The sequence below is a fragment of the Oncorhynchus tshawytscha genome, linkage group LG13, assembly GCF_018296145.1.
Source record: "Oncorhynchus tshawytscha isolate Ot180627B linkage group LG13, Otsh_v2.0, whole genome shotgun sequence".
Lineage (NCBI taxonomy): Eukaryota > Metazoa > Chordata > Actinopteri > Salmoniformes > Salmonidae > Oncorhynchus > Oncorhynchus tshawytscha.
In genome coordinates this window covers 8,872,339-8,895,096 of record NC_056441.1, presented here as the reverse complement: position 1 = coordinate 8,895,096, position 22,758 = coordinate 8,872,339, and the positions used below count along the sequence as shown (strand labels likewise).

Sequence of the window (22,758 nt, the reverse complement as noted above, 5' to 3'; positions counted from 1 at the left end):
GAAACCTGACAACATCTGTACGGCGAAGAATGGTGGTGGCAGCATCATGCTGTGGGGGTGTTTTTCAGTGGCAGGGACTGGGAGACTAGTCAGGATCGAGTGAAAGATGAACGGAGCAAAGTACAGAGAGATAGTTGATGAAAACCTGCTCCAGAGCACTCAGGACAACGACCCTAAGCACACAGCCAAGACAACGCAGGAGTGGCTTCGGAACAAGTCTCTGAATGTCCTTGAGAAATGTGATGGTCTAAGTCTACAATGGTTAAACCACATCAATCTGATTGGGTGGGCCTGTCAGGGCCTGGCTCCCCATTGTGTGGGCCTCTGTCCACCCAGGTCCATCCATGTCTACGTCCCTGATGCAAACTGAGCATGATGACAATTGCTGCATCACAAATAGCCTACTAATCAACACTTCGGACTAAACTTTTTCAATAGCAAGTTTGCATTTACTGATATATCATACGTTGAAACGCCTTCCCTACCCTACAGGCTACCGATGTCTTTCTTCTGTGAGCTGCTCCATGCCTAAACCAGTTGAACCACTGAAGACCTACAGGTTCACACACTGAAGACCTACAGGTTCACCATTGAAGGCCTATAGGTTCATCACTGAAGGCCTATAGGTTCACACACTGAAGGCCTATAGGTTCACCACTGAAGGCCTATATGTTCATCACTGAAGACCTATAGGTTCACACACTGAAGGCCTATAGGTTCATACACTGAAGGCCTATAGGTTCACCACTGAAGGCCTATAGGTTCACCACTGAAGGCCTATAGGTTCACCACTGAAGGCCTATAGGTTCACCACTGAAGGCCTATAGGTTCATCACTGAAGGCCTATAGGTTCACCACTGAAGGCCTATAGGTTCACCACTGAAGGCCTATAGGTTCACCACTGAAGGCCTATAGGTTCACACTGAAGGCCTATAGGTTCACCACTGAAGGCCTAGGTTCACCACTGAAGGCCTATAGGTTCATCACTGAAGGCCTACAGGTTCACCACTGAAGGCCTATAGGTTCACCACTGAAGGCCTATAGGTTCACACACTGAAGGCCTATAGGTTCACACACTGAAGGCCTATAGGTTCACCACTGAAGACCTAGGTTCACCACTGAAGACCTATTCACCACTGAAGGCCTATAGGTTCACACACTGAAGGCCTATAGGTTCACCACTGAAGGCCTATAGGTTCACACACTGAAGGCCTATAGGTTCGTCATTGAACGCCTATAGGTTCACCACTGAAGAGTCTATAGGTTTGTCACTCCGCAAACATGTCTACAATAGATATAAAGGCTGTTAAGATATTCATGTTTCCAGAAAGGAGTGTATGTGGCCTGGCGAAGTGGTTTTATGCGTTGACTGACTGGAAGCTGATAATTATGATAATTGTTTTTACTCTGCTGGTTTTGGGAATAAATTACGAGTCGTCACTGTCCAAGACCGAGTACAAATGTATTCGAAACTCTATACGTGGTCTCAAGACCGAGTACTACAACACTGACTGATACATAATGTATTTGGCAGGAAAATGGTATACTGCAGCAGTCATGTCTTCGGTCACATTGACGTGGGTCGAACAAATACAACCTAATGATTGGTTGACAATAGATCCTCCCACAATGCTGGGGATGATTGGTTGACAATAGAACCTCCCACAATGCAGGGAATTGGCTGCAGGATTAAGTTTTTTGAAGAGCAACTGACTGTAGAAACGTTGCAGTCGACTGCAGTCAAAACTTCATGACCTTTGATGACATTGTAGGTACAAATTAGGACCATTTAAAAAAAATCCCCCATAATGCAACACACTTTGAAAGGCGTGAATGATAGTTTGGGAAAAATCCAAACACTTAAAAGACACACCCTATCCCCTCCGCCCTCAAATTATGTGGACACTTCTGTTGACGTCTGACGAGTATACACTTGCAGGGCAAGGGAGGAAGGGATGATTTTTACATGGAAAATTCAGGAAATTCGTCACTCGTTCATCACGTGATGATTGTGTTTTCAGACTCCGGTAGCTTTATATGCGCTACAGTCAATTATGAGTGCATGTCTACTTATATGAAATGTATAAATTATTAATATACGCTTACTGTATGATAGCTAGCAAATTAACGGTAGCCTGCCTAGCTGGAACTTCTGAAAGAAAATGTATTTCCAAAAGATAACCAAACAAAAGCATTTTTATTTTTTTCGAGATGTGTTTGTGCCGTCGTGTGCGTTAGTAGCACAATTTCTAACTTATTTGTATTCGTTTTCACTTCTCCATTAATGTTGTTTTTAAGTTTTCGCCTACTTTTCTTAGTGGACGTACAATCGTCGCTTATTGAATTATGGGGAGTTTCAGACCTCGGAGTGAACATAATTGTACACCCGCAAAGCAGAATAAAAACGAGGGCTGAGGGGCTTACGTTGCAAACTTCCCTTGTTTGTTTAATAATTTGGACCGCCCTCCAAGATGGCCCCAAGGGCATAAGGCGAGGGTAAGTGGATGAGGGCGTGTCTTTTTAAGTGTTTGGACCGAAAGTAATTTTTTTTGTTTGATTAGCTTTTGGAAATTGTAGAAATAAAACATTTTCCTTGTACAGAAGTTCCAGCTAGGCAGGCTAACATTAACTAGCTAATTAATTTACTAGCTATCAAACAGTAGGCATTAATCATGTTATATATTTAATATAAGTAGACATGCAATCATAATTGACTGAAGCGCATATAAAACCACCACAAGCTACCGGTGGCTGAAAACACAATCATCACGGGATGAACGAGTGGCCAATTTCCGGCCCAGCGGCGGTCCACTTTAAAATCATTCCTTCCTCGCCCTTTAAGTTTATACTCGTCAGACATATGATACTTCATCAGAAGTGTCCACTTAATTTGAGGGCGGAGGGTACAGGGTGTGTCTTTGTAGTGTTTGGACTGTAAAACTAGTGCCCATAATGAGTATGAGGTTGAGAAATCTAAGAAAATGTGTCTATATTTTCCCGTTTTTTTCTGTCACGTTGTAAATATTTACCCCAAAACAAACCTGGAAATATAGACAATACAATATTGTGTATATAAACATCAGTATGGGATATGTATGAAAATATAAAAACTGGCATTATATATGCTAGCCATAAAGTTGTAAGGACCCAGCCGTATAAATTGAACGCACCCTCGTTCCTGAGGCCTTTCTCCCGTCAATACGCTCGCGTGAGCAGGTGAAAAAGATGAGCGCAAAAATGAAGAACGGCATTAAATGTTTTTATGTCGGTAAAAGTACAACCCAGATGGGCTGGCAATACGTGTTGTAAAGTCAGCGAATGTGGTTGAGAGGTTGCCCAAGTCACAAGAAGTTTGCAAGGTAAGTTTAGCAACTACTTAGCTACCTAGCAGAAACACCACGTGCGCATGCGGTGCCGACTTGTCTATATTATATATATATATATATTGTAGCTTGCATAAATCATACCAGGACAATGCAGTGTATAGATGCACATTGCTGCATGTATGGTGCTGGTACACATTCAACTGATTTGGAATTACATTAATATTTAAACCCCCCCCTTCTCTTCCAGACTGCTCTCAGCCAACATTGAAATGCGTGTATCGCAAGCAGTCTTGGATCGGTATTCAAGGTGAGATTTTTAGCTAGCACTGAAAGAATGACGTGCTTGGAGACGGGAGTGTTTATGATGATTCACTAGACTAGAGTCTCTGATTTACAGTGATGTTCTTTCACAGTGCACTGACACACACTGTCCCCAATAATGTTTAATTAACGTTACCCATTCCTTTCATTTTTATAGAAAACGAAACTAATGTAACATGTTGGGGGGGCTCTCTTTTTCAGGAAAATGGAGGGCAGTTCCAAACAGGCTCTAGCACTTGGTGAGTTCTTGTGGCATCCGGAGGGAGACAAAAAATGGGGTCTTGGGAAGTTGGCTCCATTAGGTCAGTGGTTCCCAACCAGGGATACTAGACCCATCCACGGGCTGTACTTGAGGACTCATGAGACCATCGAGGGGGGGGGGTCAAACGATAGAGCAGAGTTCAGTTGGGACAGTGACTAGACGTTTGACCCTCTGCATTAGGTGGTCATCAGTATGAATAACAATCAACTGTTGTATTGGTTAGACGTGATGATTCTCTGAGAATGGTTTCGCAATCTACGCTGACATTTTGTGATGTCATGTTTCTCTTGGCTATCTGATTTAACCGCTGTTCAAACTGGACACATTTTTAAGTTGGACTGTTACATTGTTATACAAAAGGTAATGTTAACTCTTTATCCATCTCAAACACAGCATGCTCCAGAAGAGCCTTGCTTCCAACGTTCTGCCCTGTGTGAAGAAGAGATGGCAAAACTCCTGTAAGTATTCAGATAATTGAGGGTAGAAGAGCAATACAAAGCTGTCATGGAAGTTAGTTCCATCAGTGTGCATCAATGATGATTTCCTAGACTAGAGTCTCTGAATACAACATGAAGTTAACTTCACAGTGCACTGACAATGCATGCTGGGTATCCTACCATTTAGGAAGTTGAAAGTTCCTATTCTAATGCTTTTCATTACTTTGTAGACTGAAAATGATGGATGAACGATGGGTGCATTCTGTTACAAGACTTAACTTTGATGTCAAATGATACTTGGTAAGCTTAAGTAATTTTCAAATATTTATGACAATGCATCAGCGTATGTGTGGCTGTGAAGCAGCTATGCCATTAGTATCGTCAGTGTCTATGATGATTGCGATTTCGGTTCCTGAATTAAACTGATGCTTTCTCGCAGCGCACTGAGACAATGACATGAGATGTGACGAGTTAGCGAGTCAAGTTAATTGTATGTTTTTATTCCAGTTCTCATATTGAGAACATCACTAATTAAAAAGGGTGGGTTTTGGTCTCTTTCAGGGTAATGGACAAAATGGCGTCCAAAGTGGTGTGCATCTAAAACTGCATCCGTTGCTGGTGAGTTCTGACATCTCTGGACGGGAGAGTAGTTCCCAGCCATTTACTTCATTAGCCAGCTGGTTACTTGTGTTAAACTAGATTTGTACATTGCGGCATTATGTCAATATGGTGCTGAGCGATTAACTGTAATGTCAGTAGTTAAAATATAAAAAAAACTAGTTGATTGACGTCTTGTTTAATTTAAAAAAAAAAAATTTTTTCTGTGCTCAATGCTTACATTACACTGCAGTTTCTCTAGAGATGCATCAGATCAATCCGTGCTGTGTGATGTAGCTGGCCAATGTTCTACATAGTTTAGTGCAGAGAACATGCTAATAACTACAATGATCATAATCCATTGCACAGTTATTTGTCTGGTCTGTTACATTAAAAAAAAATATTTTTTACACCTGCTACGTAAGAGACAGAAGAATGTGTGATCAGAGGGGGGGGGGGCACATAGCGAGAAATTGGTGTGTTCACATAGCGAGATAAACAGCTGGGGAAAAATGTTATTAAAGTGATGTGAATAACTGATGGTTAGTCATTACCATCATGGGGCTTTGGTTTTATTCTGGTTACAACATTCAGCCCAGATGCCGTGTAGTTTGTTTAATGATTTTTAAAAGGACATCCTGAAGAAGCACTTAACCGCTCGGCACTAGGAATGGATGACGTTTCCATGTCTGGCTGGCGCCCAGCTCAGTTGCATTCTAGGTGGTTGTCGGTATGACTTAATGATCAACCGTTACATTGGTTAAACGTGATGATACTCTGAGAATGGTTTCGCAATCTACGCTGACATTTTGTGATGTCATGTTTCTCTTGGCTATCTGATTTAACCGCTGTTCAAACTGGACACATTTTTAAGTTGGACTGTTACATTGTTATACAAAAGGTAATGTTAACTCTTTATCCATCTCAAACACAGCATGCTCCAGAAGAGCCTTGCTTCCAACGTTCTGCCCTGTGTGAAGAAGAGATGGCAAAACTCCTGTAAGTATTCAGATAATTGAGGGTAGAAGAGCAATACAAAGCTGTCATGGAAGTTAGTTCCATCAGTGTGCATCAATGATGATTTCCTAGACTAGAGTCTCTGAATACAACATGAAGTTACCTTCACAGTGCACTGAAAATGCATGCTGGGTATCCTACCATTTAGGAAGTGGACGTTCCTATTGATTCTAATGCTTTTCATTACTTTTGCAGACTGAGAATGATGGGTACATTCTGTCGCAGGACTTCAATCCATTGATGACCAAAGTTATACTTGGTAAGAACGAAAGTGTTATTCATGACAATATGCGTCCGATTACAAGTGGCTGTGATGCGATGATGCCATTAGTATCGTCAGTGTCTATGATGATTGCGATTTCGGTTCCTGAATTAAACTGATGCTTTCTCGCAGCGCACTGAGACAATGACATGAGAAATGTCGAGAGTAAATGAATTTGAGTAGTCTTGAAGATATGTTCTCATTGTAAACGTCACATTCAAAATGTCAATTGGTTTGTCTTTCAGGATAATGGACAAGATGACTTCCCAGTGCTGTGCATCTGAAACTGCATCCTTTGATGGTGAGTTCATACATCTCTGGACGGGACAATGGTTCCCAGGCACTTGCTTTATGGTTGCTAGCTGGTTATTTGTGTTTAGAAATTCAGTTTGTCAAACATAGCAATTTGTCAGGACGGTATTAGATGACATTACCATGACTACTGGCAAAGTTGCATTCCAGGTGGTCATCAGTATGACTAACAGTCAACAGAGTTATTGGTTAAACATGATGATTCTGAGAATGGTTTCGCAAACTATGCTGACATTTGTGATGTCATGTTTCTCTTGGCTATCTGATTTAACTGCTGTTCACAGTAGACATTAAAGTTAGCTTGTTACATTGTCATGTGTTAACTATTTCCGTCTCTAACACAGCGTGCTCAGTCTCCCAGAGAGACTTGCCTCCAGTGTCCTGCCCTGAGGGAAGATGAGATTGCGAACTCCTGTAAGTATTCAGATAATTGAGGGTAGAAGAGTAATACAAAGCTGTCATGGAAGTTTGTTCCATCAGTGTGCATTAATGATGATTTCTTAGACTAGAGTCTCTGAATACAACATGAAGTTAACTTCACAGTGCACTGAAAATGCATACTGCGTTGTCCTAACATGCACAAATTCAGTTTCTATTGATTCTAATGATTTTCATTTACTTTGTAGACAGAACGTGGGATGGAAGATGGATACATTCTGTTGCAAGGCTCCTACCCCCTTGATATTTGGTGAGCATTAAAGTAATCGCCTTTGAGATTTAGTGGCTCCATGCCTCACGAGTACCATTAGCTGTGATGCAATAATTCCCTAAGCTGTAGATATATGCATTTATCAAAGTACTTTCATATATTTTTTGGCTTGTCAGTGATGTTTACCACAGTAACTTATTTGAGTTTAACGACCATGAGAATACTTTACATGCACTACCATCTGAGACATAAAGCAACCTTGAATCATCTGAACCCCGGGTTGTGGCAATTGTCTTGTCTTGAATACGTTTATTACATTCCAGGTCCAGCTGCCTGATGGCAATCTACTTGGCGGTCTTGCTGTCATTGTGGCAATGCGAGTTCGACTGGGTGAGTGAAGGCCCATTTATTTTTTTAATCCATTAATACCAATCTTGTGACTGATCAAGGAGTACATAATCACTTGAAGTGTTAGATTTTTAATAGGGCTGTTGAACAATTGAATTATTTAACGGAATGATTTTCTTTAGAATCTTTAAAAGTAGTGCATTGAGTTACAATCAAATAATTTTTTATTTTACCAGGCAAGTCGGTAAGAACAAATTCTTATTTTCAACGACGGCCTAGGAACAGTGGGTTAACTGCCAGTTCAGGGGCAGAACAACAGATTTGTACCTTGTCAGCTCGGGGGTTTGAACTTGCAACCTTCCGGTTACTAGTCCAACGCTCTAACCACTAGGCTACCCTGCCGCCCCAACAATCAAAGTATAGTATGCCTTTATGGGACAAACGCAAAATAATCGCTCAAACCAAATGCTACCCATGTTAAGTAGGCCTACTCTTATAAATGTTCATAAATCTATTCTTCTGATTTTAGATAATGTTGCACAAACATGCTAATCTAGGCCAGGATTTGTACCAGGTTGGATTAGCTAGCTACATTTGCTTTGACCAAACCAGCTAACCAGGGATTAGCATTAGTGGCTAACAATATTTATTTTAGCCACAACTTCCTAAGAGAAGACAAACTAGCTATTTGCAAACAGATATAAACTAATAGTGTAATTGTAAGGGGGGGGTACTGGGAATAAGTGTTGCTGAGAAGCACCCTAATTGTCTAATTTAGCCCATTGTAGGGCATGGGAATTGTTCTGATCAGCTATTGTGAAAGATTAAACCACTAACTAAATCTGAATACAAAATGACAGCCTAAACCTGCCCTGCTTTACACAACTCAAAATATTGTCCCCCAATATAGAATCCATTACACATTTGGTTTCATAATGTGTTTGATGCAGTTACCAAAAATCATGCCGAATGCTGCCTTAGTTTTCAAAGCGTGAGAAATAATCTGTGGTGTGAAATGCGAGTTGGTGTCACTCGGTATCCCAGACAGGCAGTGTTTCTGCGTGAGGTGGGCTAGCGATAACGTTAGATTCATTTTTGTGCAAAACCAGATATGAAACAAAATAGCTGAAACACTGCTGCATCTATTTAGCTATAAATCACAATTCACATGGCCCACTTGACTTCTGACTATTTTTATGAAATGCTCTCACTGTAGTGTGCAGTGTGAACACCTGCCAACGTGGCTGGTGAATTAGATGGTCTTACCTGACAGTCTGCCTGTTTTTTTTTTGGTGGATGTTGTTTTTGTCCCTATCTTTATAGCTTTTGGTTAACTATTTAGCAGTCTATGGCTTGGCGGTAGAAGCTGTTCAGAGCGTTGTCTATGGCTGATTTCGGTTCCTTAATTATTTACACATTTTTGTGGTACTGACATTAGATGTTAATTAAGCATATCCAGTAGTCTTACCTCAAAGATTAGTTGTCATTGATAACACCCCCCCTTAATGATTTGCAATGTTTCAGGCAACTGCTTCTTAAGGGAGATGTGGAATTATTCCATATGCACTTTGTAATGGTACTAATTGCTGTAATTTTACTTGCAGGTTTGCAGTGTTGAGGTATTGCCCTGCTGAGACCACAGATGACACCAGGATCACTTGAGGACGTTGACAAGGTCAGTCCGTACAAAAGATAGACGGTTCTGTCTTGTAGCTATGCTGTGGCTTTTATGTGATGAATATACTAGAATCCCTGATTTCCAATGAGTCTCTTTCACAGTGCACTGACACTGATTGTAATTTGTCATAAATTGTTCATACGCTACGTGATTGTAACGTTGTGAAAATGTTTCTTAGGACTTGAGGACGATGCCGACGCTTATTGAAGAGCTTCCGTCATGAAAAGAGCTGCTCCGCCAGAAAACATTTCATTGTGTGGACTGTGTATCCATGGCTGTATGTTGTGCCAATGGCAAATTTAACTTTGATTTGATCTCCCAAAGTCGCCAAGAGTCAAGTCATGTTGGTGGTATTCCTCTTGGCGTTGTCCTTGGACTCCCTCCTACTACAGTTTCCCCCGAAGTAAAATACTTTGACAACTGCTGATGTAAAAAAAAAAAAACATGTTTTTGATAATGAACTTTTAAATTACCACCAATAAAGTTATTTGATTGCAGCATTTGAATAAAGAATGAATGGTCATCCTTGCACTATTTTGTGAGGGCATGGTTGTGTGTTGCACTTAGAAATTGTCGAGTGATAAGTATATTTTACCAACAAGAGGGGGGAGAGACATGTAGAAAGGAATACATACAGAGATTTCCACCCTCAGTTCCCATCTGCCTTTACATCCCGTTTCCTTCATATGTGGGAGCTGCAGTTAAGTGTCAGGGGTGAAGCTACTAAACTTGTTTTGGCGTGCATGAAATGACATTCTTTGCGTTTCTTAGTGTTAGTTGCTTGAATCTCATGAGATTAGTGCTGACAGGCAGCAATGCTGTGATTAATATTTCTTGTAGCGACCACCTACGTTTGAACGAGTCGATACAGTTCATATTAGATGTTATAATAAACTTAACAGCGAGAATGAACGGGACTAGTCAAGTAACAAGTGTGCTCGACTGGTGGTCACGAAAGTGACCTTATGTATATGCAACCCGTTTTATATTTTAATTCAAAGGTTGCTTTCTAAGTGGTTTCGAGGTTAACATCTGTTTGAGCCGTTTCACTTAAATACACTGCAGCTATATGGAACATGTGTATTAGGTTCCTACCAGCTTTAAGGAACAGCCCTTACTATAGACTGGTTTTCACACAAGGTACAGTAGACACCATTATTTAAGCAAAGGATAGAACGTGCTCGGACTAAACCATATTGAAACGGATGAACAGTCAACTTGGCCCTTGTTCCTGTCATCTCGGAAGTACATAAACTGTTTCCGGTTTCAGGTGCGTTCTATTGTAACTAGCTAGGTTTGCACATGACCAGTATGCGACTTTTTCCCGTTTCGACGTTAAAGGTTTGCTAGACACTTAGCTAATGTCATATGAACACCTGTACACTACCCCAGTCGATTTGTTGGATGTTTCCACGACGTTAAGATACACATTTGAATTGTCAAGCGAACGAAAGCCTTTTATACGTGATGGTCTTTGCTAACTAGGCTAGCCTCAAACTGTCTAAAAGAGACCAAGGTGAGTGTCGCTTTTCCAACTCACGTCTTGATTTAAGTGACAACTGAATACCTTAATTTAACACTTGTCAAACTTTTGCCAGATTTTTTTTTTTGTGTGTGCGCAAACATTTAACTCTATACCAGGCTAATGTCAGAAAAAGTAGTAAGTTATAGTAGTTAGTTGGTTAGCGGTGAATTTGTGAACTAATTTAGCTAACTAATTATCTTAGGAAGAGCTATAACATAATGTATCGACTCATATTGTAATGTTTCCCCTCCCCAGACCAAGAAGTGGAAAAGAGACTACACACAGTTAAATTTGAAGATGAAATATATGTTCTGCTTTTCGTTAGGCTGAGGAACTCCAGAAAAACATTCATTGTCAAGAGTTGGAAGATTTGCTTGTTGCATTCCTCGACTAAACAATAGTCTTTAGCCTGCAATGTTAGCTGGCCATGTACTTTTAGAAAGAACCGTAACATATTATACATACTTGGCTAAGTATATTTCTGTAGACTAGGCCTACTAAACTAGCCATTGGCTAATGTCCGTAATTCGTCCGGATATTAGGAATTCTAAACTATTTCTATCACTTCAAAACCAAAGGTAATCTCTTGGTATGGTTTATTTGTTTGACGTTAGTGTTATAAGAGTAAAATTAGGTGAAGAAAGGTGAAAGTCTTGGGGACGACATGTAGCTAGTGAGTACCCTCATTGGAATTTTCCCTTGGGCGTTGGTGGTTGGTTTCGATTTAACACCACCAGGTGTGTCATGTGACTCGTCCTGTGGTACACACTTTCCCTCTTATCATTCCCAGTGATCTCACGGCAAGGAGAGTTAATTTGACTTATCTAATGTACTATAGCTATAGTCTAACAAAACCTCATACAAAGTCTTAAAACGGAAATAAATAATATAAAGTTAAACCCATTATTGCGTTCTCAATAACTCATTGCGGTCTCTAAGTCCTTTAGTCCTTCTAAAATCCAGACATAATTAAGGGCGCCAAACTAAGGGAACTGACATGACAGCTGTAGTAGGAAGAGTTTGGGGGTGGGTGCGTCCAGTTATCTCCTACTGGCCCTGGGGCAGCAAAGCAGGACCTGACAAAACCATGAGGGACAAGCCAGTGGCTGAAGAGCAGCAGACGAGAGGCAGCTGGGGCTTCTTGGGGGGGTTAACAACCTGGGTTTGGGGAGCCGGACAGAAAAGACAAACAAGTGAACAAACAACATTGATCGAAGAGTACTGGGAAGCAAGTGAGGAGAAAATCCAGTCCAGGGAAGTTGAAGAGCTGGGCGTGGGAAAGCAGGAGGCTGAGGGGAAAGCAGAACATGGTGACTCCAGATGGTGGAATAAGGTTCTGCCACCCTCACACTTATTCTGGCCGAGAACAGCTGAACCTGGTGGGTTAAGTCAGAGGAAATGTGTCGGTGCAGGATGGGACTCTGACAAAGATGGGGAGTATTCGGACTATGGAACCCCTCCACCGTCTCCCACACCTAGCTCCTCATCAGCCTTCCGGTTCTTTGCACGTGCCTGGAATGGGGTGATAGTTCCGGAACACTATGAGATCTGCTTCAACCTCCTTCGCCACCTGTTTGACCTGTTGGTGGTGGGCTTCCTGTGGATTGTGTCCCCCCCTACCAAGTTGGTCCTGGAGGTTCTAGGGGTCCAAGGAGGACTGAAGTTGTGGCTCCATGGAATGGCCATGTTTTCTGTTTCCACTGTTGGAATGGCGGGACTGCTTTGGTTGGTCCAAGAGTATCTTCTACAGTTTGCTCTGTTGTATGGCATCGTGCAAGCACTGGTCATCTCTGTCAGCATCCAGCAGAGTGTGATCCTAGGAGAGGGGGATAAGGAGTATGAAAAGGAGGTGGAGGACGTGGAAGTGAGAGACAATGAGGAAGTTACAGAGATGTACTTGACTACAAAGGAAAGATGATCCTTGAATGAAAGTTTGTTTTGGTAAGTTTTGGAACTCATTGTGATTGGCTGGCCACGCCCCTTCCCAGTCATGTGAAATCCATAGATTTGGGCTTCATACATTTATTTCAATTGACTGGTTTCCTTATATCAGCTGTAATTCAGCAAAATCTTTGAAATTGTTGCATTTATATTTTTGTTCAGTATAGAACAGTGATGTAGTTTCATGAGGTTATATTATTGTGGTTTCCATGGTTATTCAACTGTGCAGACTGTTCTTGTCTAGGTTGGCAATGTTCCCACTGCCACAAACACCTCTGCTTGGAGCTATTTTAATCTTGAAACCAGAGGGAAAAAGAACTGACATTCTCCAAGTGGTGTGAAACCAGCTTGAAATAATGAGAAATCAAAGGCTTTTTTTTTTTTTTTTTTTTTTGGAATGCATATCATTCCAGTTTACATAGAGAGAGCAGTATGAAGAAAGGATGGGATTGTATTTGCCTGAAGGGGTGCTGCAATAACAGCCACAAGCAGCAACAGCAGGGCCAAAATAACAGCAGCAACAGCAGGGCCAAAATAACAGCAGCAACAGGCCCACTGGTTTTTGTCCTGCTGTTGTCATCCTGACTTTCCCATGTGATTTTTGTCATGGTTAACTTGAGGCTATTTAAAGCATTCAAACCACAAACTGTTTACTGATTAGCTTTTTTTTCTCCACAGACAATCATCTGACATGGAGGGATGAGGGATGTTTCAAAAGCCTGACATGCAGGGATTGAGGGAAGTTGTTTCGAGAGCCTATAAATGCAAAGACGAAGACGCATGAAAAGAGCTGAGCCCAGCTGATACTGCAATGAGGAACGGCAGAGGCTGGAGGACTTTAGGCTAACACTTCACTACTGTGATATTCAGTGGCGCTCAAGCAAAGCACATCCACTACAATCTTGGTCATCTAGGGCCCAGTGATACCACTGTTGTCGTCTAGGTCCCAGTGATACCACCGTTGTCGTCTAGGGCCCAGTGATACCGCCGTTGTCGTCTAGGGCCCAGTGATACCGCCGTTGTCGTCTAGGGCCCAGTGATACCGCCGTTGTCGTCTAGGGCCCAGTGATACCACCGTTGTCGTCTAGGGCCCAGTGATACCACCGTTGTCGTCTAGGGCCCAGTGATACCACCGTTGTCGTCTAGGGCCCAGTGATACCACTTGTCGTCTAGGGCCCAGTGATACCACTTGTCGTCTTAGCACAGTTCTATTGTTACAGAATCCTGTTTCCCTCTAGTTAGACTTCTTTTACATTCATTTTGTTTTGTTCAGACAAACTTTTGAATATCTACTTGACAGATACCAGCACTTTTTTTTTTTTTTCAGGTTTCTTTCAAATCTTATTCCAAGCAGATTGTGTTGTTGTTAGTTTTTTTGGGACATAAGGTTTATTTGCCTTGTATTTAATTTCCTGTGCCTTAATATTTAATAGTATGCCTTATTATATTATCCCTGTCTTTCTCCATCATAATCAGTGTTAATTGCATTGTGAGTAAACTACACATTGCACATGTATTTATCTGTTTTGTCACACGTATGTTCCTGTTTGAAAGGTACGCTACAGTCTTAGAAACAGAACCGTTTAAAAAAATGGATATTTATCTTTATAATTGACCTTCCAATTGTCCAGTAGTAAGTTTTGCACAATCACATACAAACCAACAGTGATGCTCAGGAACACTAAATTCTACCTGCAAGATTTTTGTCTTGGCATGTCACCATCTTTAGTAGGCGTGTGTAAGAAGATGATTCTAACCAGTGGAGTCTGGTGGGAGGAGCTGTAGGAGGGCGGGCTCATTGAAACGGAATAAATGGAACATATAGAAACCACGTTTGACTCCATTCCACAATTCCATTTCAGCCATTACAATGAGCCTGTTCTCCTAGAGCTCCTCCCACTGGTTCTCACCCACAATGCCCCTGTATTCTAAAAGCTTTGAAGAACATTCCTAGTTTCTACAATGGCCTTTCCCAGATATGTTTGTATTTGTAGCATAACATACAGCTATCACATCTTCACAGTGATGCAGAAAGTTATATGATATATATATATATACTCATTGTGTGCTGATAATGGGACCTGTAAACAGTGATACCACATCGGTGATTCCTCTCTGCCTTTTATCTCTCGTGTTTAAATGTCATGTTTTGACTTGTTACTCCACATGTTGTTTCCAAAGAAAGATGTCTTGTAATGAGAATGTGCAATGTCTCCTCCCCCCCCCAAAGACAAGTGCTGGATCACTGTGAAAATGATAAGGCAGCCACGTTCAGTTGATCAAACGTTGCAGATAGAAATGTGACGAATAGAGCCGCCAAGCATTCCTTGTTCTACGTTTCAGAGAGGCGTGTTTGTTCTTACATGTATTTCTATCGTAGCGTTCCACGACGGGTCATTCTGAATGCATCCCATGTCAACGTTGTGTTTTGTAAAGGGAACGGATGTGTAATGTAAACCACGTGTTGAGAAAATAAACTTTGGACCTGATACTGTCCTAGATGTCTATACCCATTACTGTACTGTATACTGACTCAGCCTGAAATATTTCCACTGGGTAAATGAATAAAGATGTGGCATTTTTTTTTTATTTTTAAAGGTTGCATTGCTGAATCTCAGAATTTATTTCATTGGCTATGCCGTTGTGTGTGCTAATTTAGCTTTTAATACGCATGGTACTCATTATATAACACATTTGTAACTATAGGGATCTCCTATCTAATAACAAGGTGTACGTCCCAAAAGACACCCTATTATCTATATAGTGTACCAGAGACCTGGTCAAAAGTAGTGCACAATAGGGAATATGGTGCTATTTGGGATACACTATAGGGAATACGGTGCTATTTGGGATACACTAGGGAATACGGTGCTAATTTGGGATACACTATAGGGCATACAGTGCTATTTGGGATACACTAGGGAATACGGTGCTATTTGGGATACACTATAGGGAATACGGTGCTATTTGGGATACACTATAGGGAATAGCGTGCTATTTGGGATACACTATAGGGAATACGGTGCTATTTGGGATACACTATAGGGAATACGGTGCTATTAGGGATACACTATAGAGAATACAGTGCTATTTGGGATACACTATAGGGCATTCAGTGCTATTTGGATAACACTATAGGGAATACGGTGCTATTTGGGATACACTATAGGGCATACGGTGCTATTTGGGATACACTATAGGGCATACGGTGCTATTTGGGATACACTATAGGGCATACGGTGCTATTTGGGATACACTATAGGGAATACGGTGCTATTTGGGATACACTATAGGGAATACGGTGCTATTTGGGATGCATCCAAGGCCATGTGTCAGGTATTGGGAGCGCTGTGTCAATAGGATTCATACTTTTAGCAGCAGGACAGAGAAACACCAGAATAACCTCACTGATGCCATCAGAACAGGTCCCTGAATGTGACCTGATTATATTACTTATTTTTACTACTGTCTCCATGGCCACCAACCACTAATTCAGTCTTCCTCTGTGTTGACCTACTTTGTGAACTACAGTGAGATGAAGTAACTAAGGTACAGTACTGGAAACCTGAACTATCTTGTACAGTGCCTTGCGAAAGTATTCGGCCCCCTTGAACTTTGCGACCTTTTGCCACATTTCAGGCTTCAAACAAAGATATAAAACTGTATTTTTTTGTGAAGAATCAACAACAAGTGGGACACAATCATGAAGTGGAACAACATTTATTGGATATTTCAAACTTTTTTAACAAATCAAAAACTGAAAAATTGGGCGTGCAAAATTATTCAGCCCCCTTAAGTTAATACTTTGTAGCGCCACCTTTTGCTGCGATTACAGCTGTAAGTCGCTTGGGGTATGTCTCTATCAGTTTTGCACATCGAGAGACTGAAATTTTTTCCCATTCCTCCTTGCAAAACAGCTCGAGCTCAGTGAGGTTGGATGGAGAGCATTTGTGAACAGCAGTTTTCAGTTCTTTCCACAGATTCTCGATTGGATTCAGGTCTGGACTTTGACTTGGCCATTCTAACACCTGGATATGTTTATTTTTGAACCATTCCATTGTAGATTTTGCTTTATGTTTTGGATCATTGTCTTGTTGGAAGACAAATCTCTGTCCCAGTCTCAGGTCTTTTGCAGACTCCATCAGGTTTTCTTCCAGAATGGTCCTGTATTTGGCTCCATCCATCTTCCCATCAATTTTAACCATCTTCCCTGTCCCTGCTGAAGAAAAGCAGGCCCAAACCATGATGCTGCCACCACCATGTTTGACAGTGGGGATAGTGTGTTCAGAGTGATGAGCTGTGTTGCTTTTACACCAAACATAACATTTTGCATTGTTGCCAAAAAGTATAATTTTGGTTTTATCTGACCAGAGCACCTTCTTCCACATGTTTGGTGTGTCTCCCAGGTGGCTTGTGGCAAACTTTAAATGACACTTTTTATGGATATCTTTAAGAAATGGCTTTCTTCTTGCCACTCTTCCATAAAGGCCAGATTTGTGCAATATACGACTGATTGTTGTCCTATGGACAGAGTCTCCCACCTCAGCTGTAGATCTCTGCAGTTCATCCAGAGTGATCATGGGCCTCTTGGCTGCATCTCTGATCAGTCTTCTCCTTGTATGAGCTGAAAGTTTAGAGGGACAGCCAGGTCTTGGTAGATTTGCAGTGGTCTGATACTCCTTCCATTTCAATATTATCTCTTGTACAGTGCTCCTTGGGATGTTTAAAGCTTGGGAAATCTTTTTGTATCCAAATCCAGCTTTAAACTTCTTCACAACAGTATCTCGGACCTGCCTGGTGTGTTCCTTGTTCTTCATGATGCTCTCTGCGCTTTTAACGGACCTCTGAGACTATCACAGTGCAGGTGCATTTATACGGAAACTTGATTACACACAGGTGGATTGTATTTATCATCATTAGTCATTTAGGTCAACATTGGATCATTCAGAGATCCTCACTGAACTTCTGGAGAGAGTTTGCTGCACTGAAAGTAAAGGGGCTGAATAATTTTGCACGCCCAATTTTTCAGTTTTTGATTTGTTAAAAAAGTTTAAAATATCCAATAAATGTCGTTCCACTTCATGATTGTGTCCCACTTGTTGTTGATTCTTCACAAAAAAATACAGTTTTATATCTTTATGTTTGAAGCCTGAAATGTGGCAAAAGGTCGCAAAGTTCAAGGGGGCCAAATACTTTCGCAAGGCACTGTAGGTGGGGTTGATGGGAGATTTAGTCATTAGTGCTCACTGTAGTAAAACATTTTGCAATGAAAGTGAGCGTTTCTTACTGAACATGTTCTGGTAGTCTCTCCTTCTTTCGGCCTGTTTGCTCCCATTTGGTTCCTAGTGAATATACCCCCTGGCCTGAAATATCTCAGGTGGGGTTGTTGGGAGATGGTCCACAACTAATAGAATAATAAACCCGTGTTGACATTTCCATGCAGTCTTGAAGAATCAATAACATGCACAAACATCTCATGTTCATCTCATGTAAGACACTTGGACAAAGTGATTTCAACACAGTCCAAACCTTGTTTTTATTCACATTAAATCTGCTCTCATATGATTTATTTTATGTACAGAAAGGTGCTTCACCAATACAGTAACATTGTACGTGTGTATCTGTTATAGAAAATGGTGGCTTTGGTGGGATAGTGTGTAATGCTTTATACATAGAGGTTATGTTGTCACAGATCAAGCACAGTAGTAGTAGTATCGTGTTTGGAACAACGGAGGATGAAGCCCCTACACAGTGAAATGTTGTCAGTGGAGACATGAACACAGCCCAAGTGAGCAATTCATCATGCACCTTCTCCCTCTTCATTAATATACTATCATCTCTCCCATGCCTTTAGTTGAACTGTCTGATCCGGATTACTGTATACACGGTTCTCCAATATGTTGTCGTTTAAGGGCGTGTTTTGTTCATTGATTGCAGGAAATGGCAGTTACAGGTGTTCAAAGAAAAAAAAGGTACTCAGCAGCACCACTTAATCCCGGGGAGAACCTTGACTGTATACCATGTGTTGTCCGACTTACTATATTCTCAGTGTAGTACTGAATGTACGCAGCAGCACCACCAAATATATGTAATTTCTCAGTGTAGTACCGAATGTACGCAGCAGCACCAAATAAATGTAATTTCTCTCATCTCGTTGAAAAAATAATAATTTTCTTCTGCTGATCACAGCAGATAAAGTGCCAATAGATGCAAAAGCCTAGAATTTCCAAAGGCAACTTTCTTTCCATAAACCAATCAGCATGCAGCTTTAGTTAGTGCCAACGTTGCCCTAGTGCATTCCTTCTCAGAGGGGGATAATTCATTAAATGACCACAAAAAGGATGTGTGATTTGTGAGCATTTTTTTCTGATTCTTATAAGTTGACATCATCTCATCTCAAACCTCATAAATACAAAATAAATGTTTTATCCTTTCAATATCTTCTCTTGAAACATTATTAGAAAGAATTGTTTGACATCTCAGAATTTAAGGCAATTTGCCACCAATTCTGTTCTTATTTGAAGTGCTGAGACTGATGTACTCAACACTCCTGAGGATTGTCTGTAAAGGATGGACAGAGTATACTGCATCAACACATTTTCACTGCACTCAACTGAAAAGGTGATACGTAATGACTACAACAATTTCACGTGAACATAAGAATAACAAGACCAGCTTATCTCAAAACTTCTCCTTAAAACAGTGTCCCACAAAAAACATATACAAAAATTAAAACGGTCCTAAATACTCCCCTAAACATCTTTAATGTTTACTGATAGTTTATGTAAAACAATGTGTCCATAAAACAAGAAGTGTTTGCTGTTTAAGTATTAATGGAGCTTTATAAAATCATTACTTTGAAACAGAGATAAAATAATAATGAAAAGCTTGCGAAACTATTCACCCCCCTTGGCATTTTTCCTATTTTGTTGCCTTACAACCTGGAATTAAACTGGATTTTGGGGGGTTTGTATCATTTGATTTACACAACATGTCTACCACTTTAAAGATGCTAAATATTTTTTGGGGGGCGAAACAAACAAGAAATAAGACAACAAAAAAACCTGAAAACTTGAGCGTGCATAACTATTCACCCCCCTCAAAGTCAATACTTTGTAGAGCCACCATTTGCAGCAACTACAGCTGCAAGTCTCTTGGGGTAGTCTCTATGAGCTTGGCACATCTATCCACTGTGATTTTTGCACATTCTTCAAGGCAAAACTGCTCCAGCTCCTTCAAGTTGGTTGGATTCCGCTGGTGTACAACAATCTTTAAGTCATACCACAGATTCTCAATTGGATTGAGGTCTGGGCTTTGAATAGGCCATTCAAAGACATTTAAATGTTTCCCCTTAAACCACTCGAGTGTTGCTTTAGCAGTATGCTTAGGGTCATTGTCCTCCTGGATGGTGAACCTCCATCCCAGTCTCAAATCTCTTGAAGACAAACAGGTTTCCCTCAAGAATTTCCCTGAATTTAGCACCATCCATCATTCCTTCAATTCTGGCCAGATTCCCCAGTCTCTGCTGATGAAAAACATCCCCACAGCATGATGCTGCCACCACCATGCTTCACTGTGGGGATGTTGTTCTCGGGGTGATGAGAGGTGTTGGGTTTACGCAAGACATAGCGTTTTCTTTGATGGACAAAAAGCGACATTTTTGTCTCATCTAACCAGAGTACCTTCTTCCATGTTTGGGGAGTCTCCCACATGACTTTTGGCAAACACCAAACGTGTTTGCTTATTTTTTCTTTGAGCAATGGCTTTTTTCTGGCCACTCTTCCTTAAAGCCAAACTCTGTGGAGTGTACGGCTTAAAGTGTTCCTATGGACAGATACTCCAAACTCCGCTGTGGAGCTTTGCAGCACCTTCAGGGTTATCTTTTGTCTCTTTGTTGCCTCTCTGAATAATGGCCTCCTTGCCTGGTCTGTGAGTTCTGGCGCACAGCCCTCTCTTGGCAGGTTTGTTGCGGTGCCATATTCTTTCCATTTTTTAAAACAATTTTAATGGTGCTCCGTAGGATGTTCAAAGTTTCTGATATAAAAAAAACAAAAAACTTTGTACTTCTCCACAACTTTGTCCCTGACCTGTTTGGATCGCTCCTTGGTCTTCATGGTGCCGCTTGTTTGGTGATGTTGCAGACCTTTTAGAACAGATGTATGATCCCAGTAGATATATGACAGATCATGTGACACTTAGATTGCACACAGGTGGACTTTATTTAAATAATTATGTGACTTCTGAAGGTAATTGGTTGCACCAGGTCTTATTTAAGGGCTTCATAGCAAAGGGGTGAATACATATGCACCACTTTCACATTTTTTGTTGTTGAAACAAGTAATTTTTTTCATTTCACTTCATCAATTGGGACCATTTTGTGTCTGTCCATTACATGAAATCCAAATAAAAATACATTTAAAATGTCAGGTTGTAATGGAACAAAATAGGAAAAATGCCAAGAGCGGTGAATACTTCTGACCAGGGCCGTATATAGGGAACAGGGTGTCATTTGGGACCCAGACTTAGTGGTAGCCTGGGTACTAGACTATTTATGCACTCTACAATGTTACATAATCATATTTCCAAATCCTTGTTTGACAAGAAGGAACACTGTCTGGCACTCAGGCTAAGATACTGACACATAATTAAGTAAAATCAAGTATTACGACAAATCAATAAATAAGGATAATTATTAGTTATAAAAATAAGGAAAATGATTGTACACCTTTTTCTTATCAAACAGGCAGAAATATAGGCTCTCTCCCTCCCTCAGTTTTATCTGTCTCGTCCTTTTTCTCTCAGTACTGCAGTGACTGAACTAAATGAGAGCATGTGTGTAGCAGTATAATGTGTCATTGTCATCGACTGAAGAATCCCTATGCTCCATTCCTCCCTCAGCACCATTCCTAATCATTAGTGGGCATGTGATCCCCCAGAGCTTGGAGGAACCGTACTCCCCCCACCCCCTCCTCTGTGTCCATGCCTGCCATCTTTCCCATGTCCCAGAATGCAGTGTGCACTTCCACAGCCCTCGTCATCTCCCTCACTTTCAGAGGAGGACTCCCCAAACTGTTTGGGCTTCTCGTAGACACAGCAACCTGGGGGAGGGGTCAAGAATACTCAGTCATCAGCCACCAATAATATCTAGAACTGCAGCATGCACAGGCCTGTGTAAATAACATCACACCCAGGTATCTATCGCAGAGAGCCAGCTGGGACGATGACAGAACAGGTGACTGCATCTGAACAGTCGGGAAACAGGCGGGAAATGGACACTCACACTTGGAGGACCTCCTTCCCAGATGCTCGTTGTCCACTGTGTCGCTGGACCACTCCACCTTCTTGTCAGTCTTTCTCTTCCTCAGCTTGATGGTCAGGCTACGTCCCTCCTGAGAGACACGCAGAGAGGAGCCTGTTTTTGAGATTCACCTTCATACACATAACAGGCATTGGGTGTTTCTCTTGTCAACAGGGCCCTGTAGCCAGTCAACATCATATTTACGTGTACTACTGGCAATGTACTAAACTTGACAGCTAGGCTAGATCAAGTGAAGTAAGATCAAATAATTTCGTCATGATTCTATGAGCTAGCTAACGGTTATTATGGCAGTGGTGCTAATGGTAATTAGCTAACTGTAGTTAGTTAAAATACCTAGCTAACGTTAGCTCCAATCTTTGGTGCGGCCACATGATGCATATCTACCTAGTTATTATCCTTCTTCATCATCATATTATTCGCTAATTATAGCAGTTTCTATAGCTATCTTACCTGCTGGGGCGGTGGCGGTGTGTCAACTTGAACGGTCTCCGTTATCGTCTCGCTAGAAGTACCTGGCGCCTCCGCCATCCTGATATTAACCTGTCGGTTTTGAGCTCGCACCAGCTGTCAACAAGCGAAATGTCAACTGACGTTATTTTATGAACAACAATCACTCTGTTTCTTCAATCCGACACGTTGAGTCGAATTAATCGTGATCAACCCTGTCGAGATACTCTGACTCCTCTTTGGACGTTCGACGAGAAGATTTTTTGGGGGAAGGAATTTCCAGACGGACCACTTCCGGTTTCTCCCCGCACAAACGA

General features: G+C 41.3%; 2 protein-coding genes, 1 long non-coding RNA gene and 5 other non-coding genes across 8 annotated transcripts; 7 read left to right on the top strand and 1 right to left on the bottom strand.

The window, feature by feature from the left end:
• The first annotated feature begins 1,918 nt into the window (after positions 1 to 1,918).
• LOC112264313 lies at positions 1,919 to 9,740 on the top strand. Its single transcript, XR_006078553.1, has 14 exons — positions 1,919 to 3,359; positions 3,574 to 3,633; positions 3,849 to 3,886; positions 4,303 to 4,367; positions 4,577 to 4,646; positions 4,908 to 4,964; positions 5,878 to 5,942; positions 6,156 to 6,219; positions 6,468 to 6,523; positions 6,879 to 6,948; positions 7,161 to 7,222; positions 7,507 to 7,573; positions 9,136 to 9,206; positions 9,388 to 9,740. It is a non-coding gene; the product is annotated as an uncharacterized LOC112264313 (long non-coding RNA).
• On the top strand, positions 4,130 to 4,212 carry LOC112266251. Its single transcript, XR_002955903.1, has one exon. It is a non-coding gene; the product is annotated as a small nucleolar RNA SNORD53/SNORD92 (small nucleolar RNA).
• LOC121839129 lies at positions 5,705 to 5,787 on the top strand. Its single transcript, XR_006078731.1, has one exon. It is a non-coding gene; the product is annotated as a small nucleolar RNA SNORD53/SNORD92 (small nucleolar RNA).
• LOC112266252 lies at positions 6,725 to 6,804 on the top strand. The gene has a single exon (XR_002955904.1). It is a non-coding gene; the product is annotated as a small nucleolar RNA SNORD53/SNORD92 (small nucleolar RNA).
• On the top strand, positions 7,020 to 7,088 carry LOC112266249. The gene has a single exon (XR_002955901.1). It is a non-coding gene; the product is annotated as a small nucleolar RNA SNORD52 (small nucleolar RNA).
• Positions 7,352 to 7,434, top strand: LOC112266242. The gene has a single exon (XR_002955894.1). It is a non-coding gene; the product is annotated as a small nucleolar RNA Z195/SNORD33/SNORD32 family (small nucleolar RNA).
• Positions 9,741 to 10,463: 723 nt separating the features above from the next.
• LOC112264308 lies at positions 10,464 to 15,171 on the top strand. The gene is made up of 3 exons (XM_024440827.2): positions 10,464 to 10,725; positions 10,990 to 12,675; positions 13,354 to 15,171. The coding sequence occupies exon 2, from the start codon at positions 11,732 to 11,734 to the stop codon at positions 12,650 to 12,652; it is 921 nt and encodes a 306-aa protein (XP_024296595.1). The 5' UTR covers positions 10,464 to 10,725; positions 10,990 to 11,731; the 3' UTR covers positions 12,653 to 12,675; positions 13,354 to 15,171.
• Positions 15,172 to 21,092: 5,921 nt separating this feature from the next.
• ppp1r11 (protein phosphatase 1, regulatory (inhibitor) subunit 11) lies at positions 21,093 to 22,744 on the bottom strand. Its single transcript, XM_024440830.2, has 3 exons — positions 22,445 to 22,744; positions 21,956 to 22,064; positions 21,093 to 21,773 (listed from the first exon to the last, which is right to left on the bottom strand). Exons 1-3 carry the CDS (start codon positions 22,520 to 22,522, stop codon positions 21,589 to 21,591), a joined length of 372 nt encoding a protein of 123 aa, XP_024296598.1. The 5' UTR covers positions 22,523 to 22,744; the 3' UTR covers positions 21,093 to 21,588.
• Between the last annotated feature and the right edge of the window lie 14 nt (positions 22,745 to 22,758).